This window comes from Protopterus annectens, chromosome 12.part0 (genome assembly GCF_019279795.1).
Source record: "Protopterus annectens isolate FY-2018-M chromosome 12.part0, PAN1.0, whole genome shotgun sequence".
NCBI lineage: Eukaryota > Metazoa > Chordata > Ceratodontiformes > Protopteridae > Protopterus > Protopterus annectens.
This window is the reverse complement of record NC_056746.1, coordinates 1196411310-1196426091: the sequence shown is the minus strand read 5'-3', so window position 1 is coordinate 1196426091 and position 14782 is coordinate 1196411310. Positions and strand designations below refer to the sequence as shown.

At 37.5% G+C, this 14782-nt stretch overlaps 1 protein-coding gene across 1 annotated transcript in view; it reads right to left on the bottom strand.

Moving 5' to 3' along the window:
- Nucleotides 1–14782, bottom strand: part of CD40 (CD40 molecule) — a 170497-nt gene that overhangs the window by 24459 nt on the left and 131256 nt on the right. The window contains exon 7 of the mRNA XM_044090248.1: nucleotides 6927–7022. Within this exon, the coding sequence (XP_043946183.1) occupies nucleotides 6927–7022 (96 nt within the window). The remainder of the gene's footprint in view (nucleotides 1–6926; nucleotides 7023–14782) is intronic.

Here is a 14782-nt window from a genome sequence, read left to right as displayed (position 1 = left end):
AAGTATTATATATGGTCAAGATGGGTTACAAAAACTACAATTCAAGTTAAAGGAATTACATGACTTGTTATGCATATTTACTTATATAAGAAAATCATCATGCTTCCCCTTGATGTTCAGTGTAGTGTATGTCATTTATGACAAGACAGTATAATATATGGTCAAGATGGGTTACAAAAACTACAATTCAAGTTAAAGGAATTACATGACTTGTTATGCATATTTACTTATATAAGAAAATCATCATGCTTCCCCTTGATGTTCAGTGTAGTGTATGTCATTTATGACAAGACAGTAGTGTTATTATACACAAGTCCATGTTATTAAATCCTGTCTTTAATATCTAAATTCAGCAGACTGCTTCATCTTATATGACGATTATATATTTTATGTCTAGATTTACTAAAATCATACATTACATAACTATTGTGTTTTTTAAATTTTTTTTTTTTGGCTGTTGCTTAGTTATTTGAGACCACAAGCTGTAATGCTTATTCTTATTATTAGCTCCTTCCAAGCATGTTTATACAGTCCACAGACTTTAAATTATGAAACCCTTCTAGTTTCTTATTCATTATAAGTATGTTTTTATCCTTACTTACACACATATCAGAACTTCAAGCATGGGCAGCAATACCCATCCAGTTTTGCCAGAATACCATTCACTAGTTCATGTGATGTGTTTCCAGGCTGTTCTTAAATACCCAAACCAATATCTGTCCTCTTCCATTTTACCAGCCTGTTCCATGCAGTGGCCATTCTGCCAGTGAACCACTCAACCCACCTTCCATTCCCACAGACATTTCCACAAAGGAAATCTGATGACTCTAGCACTTCCCGGCAACCCCAGACACCCCTAGAATCAGCTATCCCCATATGTCCAACACATCCGAGCAAGCTCAGCTCCTAGACTACTGCAAAGGGTTCTGCACAAGAGCAAGTGCTCTTAGTCTTTCACAATAACTCAGACTTCCACTCTTATGTAAGTCCTTAATGTGTTTTGACCAAAATACATTTTAAATATAAAATTATATATATATATATATATATATATATATATATATATATATATATATATATACACACACACACACACACACACACACACACACACACACACACACATATAATTTTTTTTAAACCAAAAACATTGCCGAGAATCATCTCCGAGGCTCCTCAGAGCCATTAAGCATTATCGTCACTCTGTCTCCGTTACCATAGCAACCTGGGAGCATCTGATTCTGTTAAGTGTGTCTGTATACTGCATACCAGAGGCTCGCAATGCACCTGAAGCAAAGCTTCACTTCACTGCAACTTCAAGACTGAATTCCCTCCCTTTCACTGAGGCAGCAGCCAGGAAAAGAATGGAGAGCAAACAGTTCAAAAAAAAAAAAAAAATCCCAGCAAGCGGCCAGAACAAGAGCCAACACATTCGTCCAGCCTTCCCACCTCTCATTCAGCAGATGTATAAACAAACAATTCTCTGCCAAAATATCCCATATCACAGTTTTATCCACCCCCTTCCCCTGGATCCAGGCTAAAACAGCAAATGTCTGTTCCTAATACACAAGCATTAGTAAGCCTCAAGCACAAGCCGCAACCCACAGCTTCCCGGAGACAAAAACGGCAACATACAATGGCTGCCAGACACAGCTGCATCCCCACGCACCATGTCAAGCTTAATCAAACAGCACTCGAAGCTATGACACCTGTCATAATTGATATTAGCTATGTTTAGACATAATAATAATGACATTTGTATTATCTGCCAGACACAACTGCATCCACACACACCATATAAGGACTGATCAAACAGCACTCATAGCTGTGATACCTGCCATAATTGATATTATCTATATTTAGACAGAATGATGATGACATTTGTACTAAGAGCTTGCTACTATTATTTAACCAGGATATACATGACATTTCTAAATCATACTTTAACTGAAGAAGGCATTGGACTCAATGACAGCATTTTTTTTCCAAAACGCTCTACTGTTACTGCTATTATATATCATGTTAATTTGTTACATTTGAGTCTGAACTCTGATAAGAAATAAATCTTCCCACTGCTTAGGTAAAGCTGTCAAATACAATAAACAGCAAAAACAACGACAGGAAGCTCAACGAATGGTACCTTGTTTAATTTGTTTTTACTTATAATTTAAGTAATTAACTATGAAAAATGATTCACTGAGTTCAAGTAGGGGAGTAGAAACTTCTATGTTTGTATTATATGTTGCTTTGTTTGGCTTATATATAATGTAAATAGCAACCCATCTTGACCTACCTTTGTTTGTGAAGAATTACTGGACACTTTGAACATTCTGAATAAATCATTACTGTTTCTCAGTTGTTTAAGAAACTCTCTTTAAATAAAAACAGATGACAAGTGATGTACCATATCAGTTGATACTTTGAGAGATGTAGTTGTAAGAGTTATTTTTTTTGGGACAGTTATCTTGGAATCAGTTTTTTGTTTCTTCTTTCTACCATCAGTCAAAGGATTTGTTTCTTTTATTCTTTTAAGAGTAGGAGCCATCCATTCCATTTCTTCTGGGATAGACACTATGTTGTTACTTTTGATGAATACAGTAACTTCTTCAAAGTCATTAAAGGTTCTCATCTCATTGGCAAAAAGTATTTTTATCTTGGCTGGAAAGGCCAGCTGTGCTTTAATGTCGTTTTGTTTCAACAGTTTTATTATTGGCCAGACTTTTTTCCTTTGTTCTAGTATTCTGGAAGAATAGTCATTGTCAAACCTTATCAGGCTTTGATTGTATTTTAAGGGTGATTTTCTACAAGCAGATTTTAATAGTTCCTTGTCCAGAAATAAAATCAATTTTATAACTATGGATCTAGGTGGAGTATTTGTTGAGTTAGAAGCAGGTTTCCTCAGTGTTCTATGCACCTTTTCAATTCCAAATGAAAGTCCCTCTTTCAAGTCTAAAAAATCAGTAATCCAGGTTGTTAAGAATTAATGTCTTCTCCTTCAGTGTTTTCAGGCAGACCAAAGATTCTTATGTTGTTTCACCTTTCCCTGTTTTCTATGTCATCTATTTTGTTAAGCATCCATGTATTCTGTTTAAGCAGAAATTCTTTTTGGAATTCTTCCCTCAGTCTCCCTTCAATGTCATTTAGAGAAGTCTCTATATTTATTTTTGTATGGTGTTGCTGAAATAGTTCCTCAAGAGTATCAGTCCATTTTTGAGAATTAAATTTGAGGTTTTCTAAGTCATTTTTAAAGCCATCCATCTTCAAAGATGGTTCCTGTAAGGTAGATGTCAACTGCAGTTCTTTTTTTCAAAGCAGCATCTGGATGAAAATTCCTTGAGTTGTTCATATTCACCATATTCAATATATCTCCAAGTTACTTGACAGGAAATTTTTTTTACATCTCCACCAAAATTTATATTTATGTAGTTTAGTAGTTTATCTATAGATTTCTGATGTTTTAAACTTGAAAATAATAACATTTCCTATATTATTATACTAGTTTATGGAGTTCAAAATTCACTGCTCTTAGTTGGCCATCTATTTGGCATCTCTAAATGAAGACATGTCACATGGATGACATGCTGCAAAGAAAGATTTTAATTGTTACCTTACTTACCGCAAAGAAACTACTTGAAAACAAATCCATGTTTGTAACATGGGTTGTTTACAGTGTTTAAACATTTTCATATACGCAGTCTTATGAAGAAGAATATCAAAAGCATGTACATATAGCATGAAAAGTAATTTTTGCATATCAAATATAAAATCTATTTCCGATATACATATAAGCAGATTTTCAAGGATTTCAAAAGTGACATCTATTACAGTAAATGCACAGGGTGAACTTCCAAATTTAGATGAAAATACTGAATACTGATCAAGCTGAAAGTCTCTTCAACATTACCAGCATTTTCACTTCACAAATACAGGTGGCATGAAAAAAATGTTAATGAAGCAGTGATTTATGTGGTCTTGAATTGTAAAAGAAAAAAATGTGAAAAGAACAGGAAAAAATTACAATATTCTACATTTTGAAAGAACATTATGAAAACACCAAAAGTTCTCAGGCTACAACTACCAGATTAAGGTATTTATGACTCAAAGTTTTCAGTGTTTTTTATCTTAAAAATTCATTGTAGTATTTTATGGTGGTATGTCACAAAAGATATTGGGACATTGACTGGAGCTAGTTCCACTGAGAAAAAAAATCTCTCAATGCTGACCGCAACAACAAAAAAGTACACAAACAGCATTTTTTGTGGTGGTGGGGTCTCCTTATATCTCGTACTCCCTATCCTAACTCTGATATTGCACAATCTTGAAGTTAAGGTGATAAGTCTTTATCCTCTGTATAAGGCAATCCCACTCTGTTAGCCATTTTGGAAGAAATAAGACAATCAGTAAAATTAATTTCATGGCTTCCATTTCACTGGCAAACAACTTTATAAATAGCAGGACCCCCTCCCCATTACTACAAATATCAAACATTTTACATGACACAAATGAAGAGTTTGCAAATGGACAGCAAAATTTCTCTTAATGAATGAATGTTTTTTACCACAATGTTCATGATGTGAAATAATGACCTTTTGCATGTATTATGCCATCAGAAGAAAATTATTTGTTCTCAATTACAAATTAGTTCAAAAATTTCCCAAATGTTTGAACTATATCCACGGAATGTAATATTGCTCCATAGCTTAGGCTTTCATGCTTTTGTTTCATTTGCATGTGCGCTTCTATAATTCAAACATGATTATGTTAATTCTATTTTAATGGGTATTTTACCAAAAATTTGGTAAAACCAAACTGAAAGAAGTCATTGAATCCCCCAAGATGAGAATACCCTTCAGGAATGTCTAACACAGACAAATTCTTGCTGTGAAAGCCATGACTTTAAAATGAATATCAAAGAAAGCATTACAGTAGCTTTTGGGAAATCTGCCACCCAGGGTTACATGTAATCAATAAATCATCCCTAAAAGTTGATTTGTTAATGAGGGATTTGGGATCTGATGTAGACAGTAACCTAGCCTTTGACCAGCATACATTCAAGGTAGTAAGAAAATCCTTCTATACTGCTCAACTTATAAGCGAGGGCATGCATCTAGGTCCAGAGAGGCCATCATACCACTCTACCCAGCCATCATCAAACCCCATCATAAAATACAATGCCCCCTTCTGTATGTTCTTGAACAGGCACATATAGCAACTGGAAAATTCACAAAGATTCCTTATAAAAAGAATATAGGCAGTAAACACAGTGTCCTACACTGATTGCCTCAAAGCCCTGTCTTTTTACTCAGCATCATACGGACTTCTGAGAGGGGATTTTTGCCCATCACACAAGGCATCCCCTAGACCCTGTTTTGATGAACTTTTTGTAGATCCACAAAACAAACAGCATCAGAGCTACTAGATTAAAAGACCTAAAACTTTCTTGCAACATAAATAGGACATGTTGGAAAGACGGATGCATTTCTCAGAGAATTCCCATTCTCTGGAACAGGCTTCCAATCCAAGTGAAGCAGAGTTTCTCCCTATTCCTATTAAGTGCGACTTGGACCAATAGGATTGATGATCGGAAAGTCACCCCTGGCCTGGTGCCCATCTTCCTATTGTGCCAAGGCAGTCAGTAAATCACCCCTATATAAATCAAATTTGTGGGTCACATTTGGGCTGCACAGCTAGGCTTATAAGGTCACCTAATGGTCATTAGGCTAGTATACACCTATGAACCTCTGAGCTTATTTCTTACTTGAAATAAAAAAGTGGGATTCAATTTCTTTACCATAAGCATGATTTTTTGCTTATGTCATCAATATATAAAAAGTTAGAAAAAAGCCCTAACATGCATTTGAGAGCATCTATGACCAACTGTTTCTGTGTGGTTAGCAGCCAGCCTCTGGTTTACTGGGTAGTCTTGGTCAGTTAGGATGTGCTGAAAGGATCTAGGAAAAAGCAAAGTTGAACAGTATGACTGAATTTCTTTCCTTAATTATATATTTTGTTCAGACTATCACTGAATGAAACAGTCTGTGTAAAAAAAAACTCTAAAAAATGCATTGCAGAGTATCTAGAAACCTCATGGTTTAAGCTTAATACAATTATTTCCACTGCAGTTATTAAGTGTAATCTTAGTTTGTTAGGATGTGCTGAAAGAATGCAGGAAAAACAAACAGTAAGACTAAATTTCATTCTTTGATCATGTTTTTTTGTTCAGGTAATCACTGGATGAAAAGGTGAGTTTAAAAAACTAAGATACACCTCAGAGCATCTAGAACCCCCATGGCATCTGGTGGCCACCCGGCTTAATGCAGTTTTTTCCTACACAGTTATCAGAGTCCAGTCTTGCTCAGATAATGTTGAGTGACTTAATAACTGTAGGAAAAAATGAAGAGTAAGGCAAAGTGTGAAAAAAGTAGGGAAAAAAGTAATGCGGATAGTATGAGCAGGCCAGGATGGGCTGGGGGTGACATGGAAGCCTTCCACCTGGAGTACCAGTTTACATAAGGCCAGTCCTGTACTGCAAACATGATCACAGTGTGCTTCACCTAATCTATGAAGAGAAATGTAGATAACTAAATAAATAAATAAATAATCAATCCTTAGGGTATGAGGTTTGCGGAATCCTACATCACACACAAACACAGCCACATAAATCCACCTAAGAGTCAACAAAACTTCTTTGAGGGAATTTGTCCTTACAGGAGAAAACTGCAGGTACGTCAGTGTAAGCAAACGTTGTGGTTAAGTACCGATAATGTTTAAAAAGTATCCACAAAGAGTTTTACTAGAATGCACATGGGTACATCTACATCAGTCTAACATGCACCAGCAATGTGGAGGCATGTACTATTTCCAAATTAAGGAATTCCACAATTGTACTGTTATATGCATTCCAAAAGTTGATAGTACTAACTTACTTTTACACAGGCAGATGAAGACAGCAAATATTATTATCACGAGTAAAACAAATCCGATTGCTACACCAAGAGAAACACCAGATGATGTATTCTTTTCTGTGGGAAAGAACACAAAAAAAGGTGAGTGTTCTAAGCAGTTTTTCAGGTATCCCATCATAATCATTAAATCATCTACTAAAAGATTTTGCTATTATGATATGACAGTTCTGTATTACATATGCACTGCCTGAGTTGAATCTCTGTTAAACAATCTATCCTAAAGTACATAAATCACAGATTTGTTTCAAAGTACATTTCCAATTCATAGCTGTCATCTGTCATCTTTCAAATCAATTTGTCTGGGTGTTTTCATCACTTCTTAAAAACATTTGACTACAGTGTGCCACATTCTTCTATGAAAATGTTTCTGCCTGACAGTGTGGGTGGTGGGAGGTCATGTCCACGATTTTAAATGAACATAAGTATCCTGAAAGATACAAGTGTGTACCCGTGTGACTTCACATTATTTATATGGCTCAAGAATCCCACAGCAGCTAAGATATTCCTCTTTTCATGGAAAAAATATTTGTCTGACATCTACAGAAAGAATATTGTTCTATACTGCAGAGACGAATACAGTGCCATCAAGTCAGATGTTCATAAGCTTGGTTTCCACACACCAAAGGGTGCATCTTGCATTAAAAGACAATTACTTTAAATGTCTTCTTGTCAAGAAGTTTATAATGCATCCAGCCATGCTGACTATATACTGATCTGCAGTAGCACTTGTAACACAGATGTGAAATCTTTCACACAGCGCACACACACACACACACACACACACACACACACACACACACACACACACACACACACACACACGCACAGTGCACGTACACACACACACACGCACACGCACAGTGCACGTACACACACAACACACACAGCACGCACGTACACACACACACACACACACACACACACACACACACACACACACACACGGTGATCTAACAGCAGTATTGATCCTTTTTTTTCCTTCTCGTAAATGGGCCAGTGGTCCAGCTCTCCATGACCTTAACTACTCACATATAATATTTCACTTAAAAGTTTAGCAAAATATATTTAAGGGTTATGCAGCATAACTTCAAAAAATGTTCAGTGCTGAAAATAGAAAACAGCAGCAAGCAATGAAACAGAAACACACAATATCGAAAGTCCTTTTTTTTTTTTTTTTTTTTTTTTACAGAGTTTTTTAGAGTCACAGGATCTTCCCCCTTGACATTTATTTATTTTATTTATTTTACTTGGGACATGGGACCCTGATGCTTAAATATTTGTGAGTTAAAATTCTGCTGTGTTGACATGTTTTAAGATGTATGGCATTTCTCTTCTTTGAAGAAGTGACATGGATGGGATTTCAGTTTCTTTTATAAGCTTTCTGGAGTAAATTAAACTTTGTGCAAAAAGGCATTAAAGGGCCACAAAGGCACAGAACATGAGGCAGGAAACTCTGCAGCTAGATCTAACAAGGAGAATAGTGTAGAAAAATGTTAATAATAATTAAAAATTAAATGCGAGGATCCAGACCTGCGACAACTAAAAAGGGGCAGCATATGCTGGATGAAAAGAGATGGAAGCAAAAAGACTGAAAGAGAGAGAGACAGGAAGAGATGGATACTGTTCTCAGCATATGGACAACTTTATGACTCTGGGTGTTCAGCAGCAGAGCATGTGGGGTTTTCAGAAGAATGGGGAGATTCATGGCGGAAAAGGGGAGCTAAAGCTGGTAGTCTATCAGCTAGTCAGGTGAGAAAGGATATTGCATCTCTGGAAAAGACAAAAACACAACAAGCAGTAGACAGTACTGGGTTGGAAAATATGGGTGGAGGAACGCAAAAAACAAAAGAACATGGGCAGAGGTTACCGGAAGATGATAGGCACAGATCAAGGTGAAGGGAGAAAGGGATAGATGCAGCCATAGAATGGAAGGCAGGAAGGGGGAAGGTAGGTGCAGAAAGCGGTCAAGATGATGGGTAAATAGAGACAAAGGCACCTTACAGGTGCCAACACTAAAAAGACAGCAAGAGGGAAATAAACAGGGAGGGAACCAGATGAGACAGGCAGAGAGTTAAAGACACAGAATCGTGGGAAAGGCCTGTAAGAATAGTACAGAAGGAATGGGAAGGAGGGATCAAATGCAGCATAGGATGCAAGGCAACCAGTACAGACAGAGAGTGGAGCTGTAGTGCTAGAAGTGCAAGGATACAGAATGCACACAGGACAGTCAGCAGTGTGAGCTGGGAAGACAAGGAGATGTCAACCACTGTGGAGACAAAGAAGAGAGTTTTGGTGAACATTCATCAAGGGGCTTAACAGTCATGTAAATGGAAAAAGGAGTCACTAGACTACACTGCAGTAAAACCAGTTCCATGATTTAGACATAGATATGGGAGGATGTGACCAAAGTGGTCACTCAGAGGAAAGGATGCAAGTACATTCTTCTGTATACATACACCAATGACCTGTCAGAAAAGACAGCAAATGTGGAAAACAAGAAGCAGCAGAAACATGGTAGACAGATGTTGGAACTCGGGACTGAAGGTAACTTTCTCAGAATTGTGTTTTTAATAAAGAAACAGAGGATTAATTAGTATAATGCCCAGCTGCAGCAATAGGTATAGAGGAAGGGCTTCAGTTTTGTAGGAAGATTGGGAGAGATCAGACAGTGGGATGGACCAGCATTATACCAGGAACAAGCTCCATCCTGGGGCAGTGGTACTTAAGCTGGGTTGGAAATCTACCTCTTGATCATATATTTAAACTATGGTGGAAGGGAGGTATGGATACAGTCCGCAGACAGAAGGATACAGTGGATATGGAATATAATACATGAATAAACAAGGGTGACCAGGAGCATTGCTGACAAGCAGTGATGAAAAAGGGAAGCAGAGTATCACTGGTATCAAACAGCACCTGGCAGCAAAAACAGGTGAGACAGAGATGTCTGGGTTTAAGTTATTCAGAAGTAACATGGATGGGATAGACCGAAGTGAAGTAATAATCTGCAAAAAGACAGAAGTGAAGTAATAATCTGCAAAAAGACAGAAGTGAAGTAATAATCTGCAAAAAGACAGAAGTGAAGTAATAATCTGCAAAAAGGACAGCATCAAATATGAGGTCATGGATTAGGAGGAAAAAGAGGAAGAACACCACCCAGAGAAGACATTAAGAGAGTAAACAGGGTCAATAGCTTAAATTTCAGAGCACTTAATCTAGGTTAAGGGGGGGGGGGGAGAATAAGGTAATATCAGTACTCATCCCCTTAAAGACATCAATGGTGAGTAGTCTGGAGGATAAAATAAAGTTATGTAGTAGGAGGAAGAGGGTAATAATCATGGGGGACCTTAATCCAGCTGGAGCAGACAGATGCTGCGATCCAGGGTGGAGAGGAGCAGATGATGAGTAATGTCTTTGACAGTGATGGATTCAGCCACCTGAAGCAATGCTTTAAGAGAAAGAACAGAATTCCGGATGGAGGATAACATGGATATCCATGCAAAGGCACCGTTAGTTAACAGTCCAAGGTGTGGTTTACATCAAGGATCAGGAGTATAATAAGAATAGAGTTGTAAAACTTATAGTGTGAGGCATTATGGGATTGGAATACAATAAACTGGCAAACAGGATCAGGGAGGAGTTAAGCTGGGAGCAAACTGTGGAATTAATTATACTATGGCAATGGTTCAGTGACAGAATATTCTCTATGACTGAGTAGTATTACTTAGAAGGGCAAGAAATCTGGCTAATGATATCAGATAGATCAACCCTGGATATCTGGCTAAGGGTTAGAAGAGAGGGCAAAAAATAGAAGGTTAATGCAGCCACCCAGGAATGTTAGGCTAGCAAATGGTGCAAAAGGCAGGGAATATTAGGGGAAAAAGGAGATTTGTCAAGTGTAGTAGGCAAAGTATATGGAATAGAAGGGCAATATAGCTGAAGAGGGTAGCAAATGTGCAAGTTAAATGAAGCACGACGAGGTGCATTAGGAAAGGGTATATATCAAAAAAGGAAGGAAAGGCAGACCTGGTCAGTCTTAGCAAAGATGGGATAGAACTCACAAAAGACTGGGAAAAATAAAGATACTGAGTGAATACTTTCCTTCTTCGCAAAGGAAAACAGAAAGTAAAGAAAGGAGTCATGTTACGAGGCACATAAGGCATGCTAGTGACAGAGGTGGACAGACATCAGAGCAGACAGGGAGAAGGAACAATGAGCTCCTAAAGAGGACAAGACATATTACCTCATAGATCTCACGGACTTCAATAATCTGAAAAAAAACACTCTGTAATCTGTCCTGTGTGTTGTCCAATGGGCTGGTTAGATCACCTAAGAGAAATCTTCAACAGATTATTGGCCAATACAGAAATGCTTGAGCCAAAGGACTAAAGAGAGGATCTAGGAAACTGTATGTCTATTAGTCTAACAGTAATGACTGGGAAAATGATAATGCCAGTTTGGTTTCCTGGAGGATAACCATCTCCAAGACAGTACTAACATGGGATCATGGCAGAAAGGAGCTGCAAGTTAAACTTCATCTAGTTTTCTGGCCTGTAACAAGTGATACTGATGCAGAGTTACACTAGACATGGTCATACTGGACTTCTATAAGGTATCGGACTCAGTCTCGTACAGGCAGCTGATACAAACATCGGAGTGGTTGGAAGGTGGCCAAAGACTGAATAAATGGATTGTTGCATGACTGATTGGGAGGACAAAGATGTTTCTGGTTTTAGGGACAATGTTAAGTAATAAAGCAGTTACTTCTGGGGCATTACTGAAATTAATCCTGGTCCAATACTGTCTCATATGTTTGTCTCAGACATATATGATGGAACAGAGAATATGATCCATTTTTTTCAGTAATAATAATACAAAGATGGGGCAGCAGGTAAAGATGGAGAAATAATCTAATGAAGGATTTAGAAAGCCTTACCACGTGGGCAGAAGGATGGCAAATGATGTTCACTGGAGACAAATGTAAAGTATTACACTTAGACCACAATAATCATAGCATGAATCATCAAATGTGGGAATGGACTTTAACACAAGAAATGGAAATATCTACAATGCTGATCAGCCGGAATGGATCATAAGTGAGTGTGTGTCTGTGCACATCCATTTTGTGTTCACCTGTATGTGAAAAACATGCATAATACTGTTGAAACATACAGAAATCTGTAGAAAAAACAGAAATAATTTTTCAAAGATAAGGTACACTATGTAGTAGAGAATATTTAGATGCATGCAGCTTCTGTGTGCCCAGTTGCATGCGCGCTCGCACACACACACACACCCCTATACAAGTGAATGTTGATGTAGACTTGGTAGGAGCCTCTGACCTGAGTCCCACCTAGTCTAAAGCCAGCCATGCTTAACATGGGCACAGAAGATTGCTATAGCTTGTGCAGGGGCTGAGAACAATGCTTGGTAATTTTTCTTTTATCTTTTCTAAAAATCAACCCGCTTGTCTAGGGGTTCTGTACTATATAGGAGCAATAAGTTGAAATATATTCTTTTTATACCTTCCTGAGAATTGAGCATTACACTTGTATGCAGGTAGCTATCTTTTGGGGGGTATGGGTAAGGACGTAGTCTGACATCGGAAGGCTTCACAAAAGGCATCTGTCATTTTAGAGATAGGGGTCAGGAGGCATGCTGTCTAGATGTGACAGCAGCACTTGAGATATGTGACTATGGCAATTTGTACTTTAAACCCAGAATAACACCAGAAAGGTACAGAGGTGACTACTTTTGTTTTGTGGGTAAGGAAGCAGGCACTATTCCCAGATATGTCTCATCACAAGTATTTGTCTTCTTAGTTTATGGTTAACTACTCAGCTTATTATACATATGATTATGTACATAATGGTCCCATTCAGATCATCAAAACAAGAGATCATCGAAGACCACATCTTTGAGACGGAAATAATGAAAACCAATCTCAGCAAAAGTCCAGAGCAACGAAGATCTTCCAACAATAAGTAGCCTGTTGGCCTACAAGGTGAATTTTGCCCTTTTCCCAGCTGTAGTGTGATCTTGGAGATATTTAGTTGGAGGGAGGATGATGGTGGTGGCACAGCCCCATACACTGGTGGGTATGGTAGGTTTTGTGACATTTTGGAGGAGTGATTACTTACTTTGGGAAGATCTTTGTTGCTCTGGTCTTTTGCTGAAATGTGTTTTCATTATTTTCATCTCAATGATGTGCTCTTTATATATATATATATTTTTTATTATTATTTATTTATTTATTTAACATTTGCTGACCGGAATGCTCCAGAAGCCTGTCTTTAGAATTATATATATATATATATATATATATATATATATATATATATATATATATATATGTATATATATATATATCTATATATATATACACACACACACACACACACACAATGTGCCTGGTAATGACTGAATGGGAATCACAAACTTTGCTCACACATCCCTTAGCCTGTGAATACTTAGTATACTATAGAAGGTTTGTAGATGACCTTTCTTATTTTCTGGGTAGGTGATGAATCAAAACTACTAGAACTGATTGAGTATATGAATCACAGTAGTGAATTTTTAAGGTTCACAGGAAAATATTCTGCAGATGCTATTGAATTTCTAGACATCCAAATGAGCACTGACAATGAGGGCTGTGTCCACACAGATATATTAAGGACTGCTATCGTGCATCATACCCTCCATAGAACCAGCATGCACCCTGGCCATATATTTAATAATATTTTGAAAGGTCAAGCAATGTGTTGTTCTAGATTGACTGATAGGGACACTAGATGGGATGAAGAATTTAATAAAATGAGTAATGATTTCATCACTAGGAGGTATCATGAATATGAGGTTCTTAAAACAGCAGTTGATGTTAAGGCTATGAGGAATGATAAAGCCAAAACCACACATTTCCAAACCCCGGACATATGATAAGGTATATAAAGAAGCCAGATAGTAAGACTTCATTTATTTTCTCGTATATTAGGGATAGTGAGGCAATAAGGGATATTCTGTATAGGAACTGAAAAATTCTCCAAACCCATATAGCCCAGATTGTGGGGCAGAAACCACAGTTGATGTAGAAGAACATGAAAAACTTGAAACGCAGGCTATGCCATATTTTTTTTTTGTTTAGTACAGTGCTGCTTTTAGTTCTACCGCTTTTCAATTCATAACTCCTGCATTGTTTTACAATGTTTTCGTATTTTTGCTCATTCCTGATTTGGTTTGTTCTCATCACTAATAATACAACTTTGCAATGACTACCTCTACCTTTTTCACCATTACCTCCCTTTCACTGATTTCTAATGTCCACTGTGCTTTCCAATTATATTTGTCACCTTCTACTGCCTGCATTCAACTTCCTGCCTGGGTTTTGTTGCTGCATCTGCTACTGCTTGTAGCCTTCCTTGGGACATTTATTTTAATGTTCTTTCATCAGCTACCAACTGTTGATGTGACCTGTCTCTGAATAGTTGGACACGTGGACAGAGCTCGATGATGATCAAATGGGGCCCTAGGCAAAGTAATGGATCAGCCCCCCCAGGAGCCAGTGTCCCATTACTTGGCTCTCTCTCCCAAATTGCCATAAACGCTGTTCAAATCTATCAGTGGGCATACTATTTTCATCAGTTTCCACAATGATTACAAATACTTGGATGTAATTTAAAACATTTATTTCACAAACATTGACAGCTATTTGCTATACAAAACAATACAGTCTCATAAAGAAAACAGACGTAGCATGAGCAACAGGAAACTTCTCTACCCTTGAAACTCACATTCATTGAAACTGCATTGAAATCCAAATT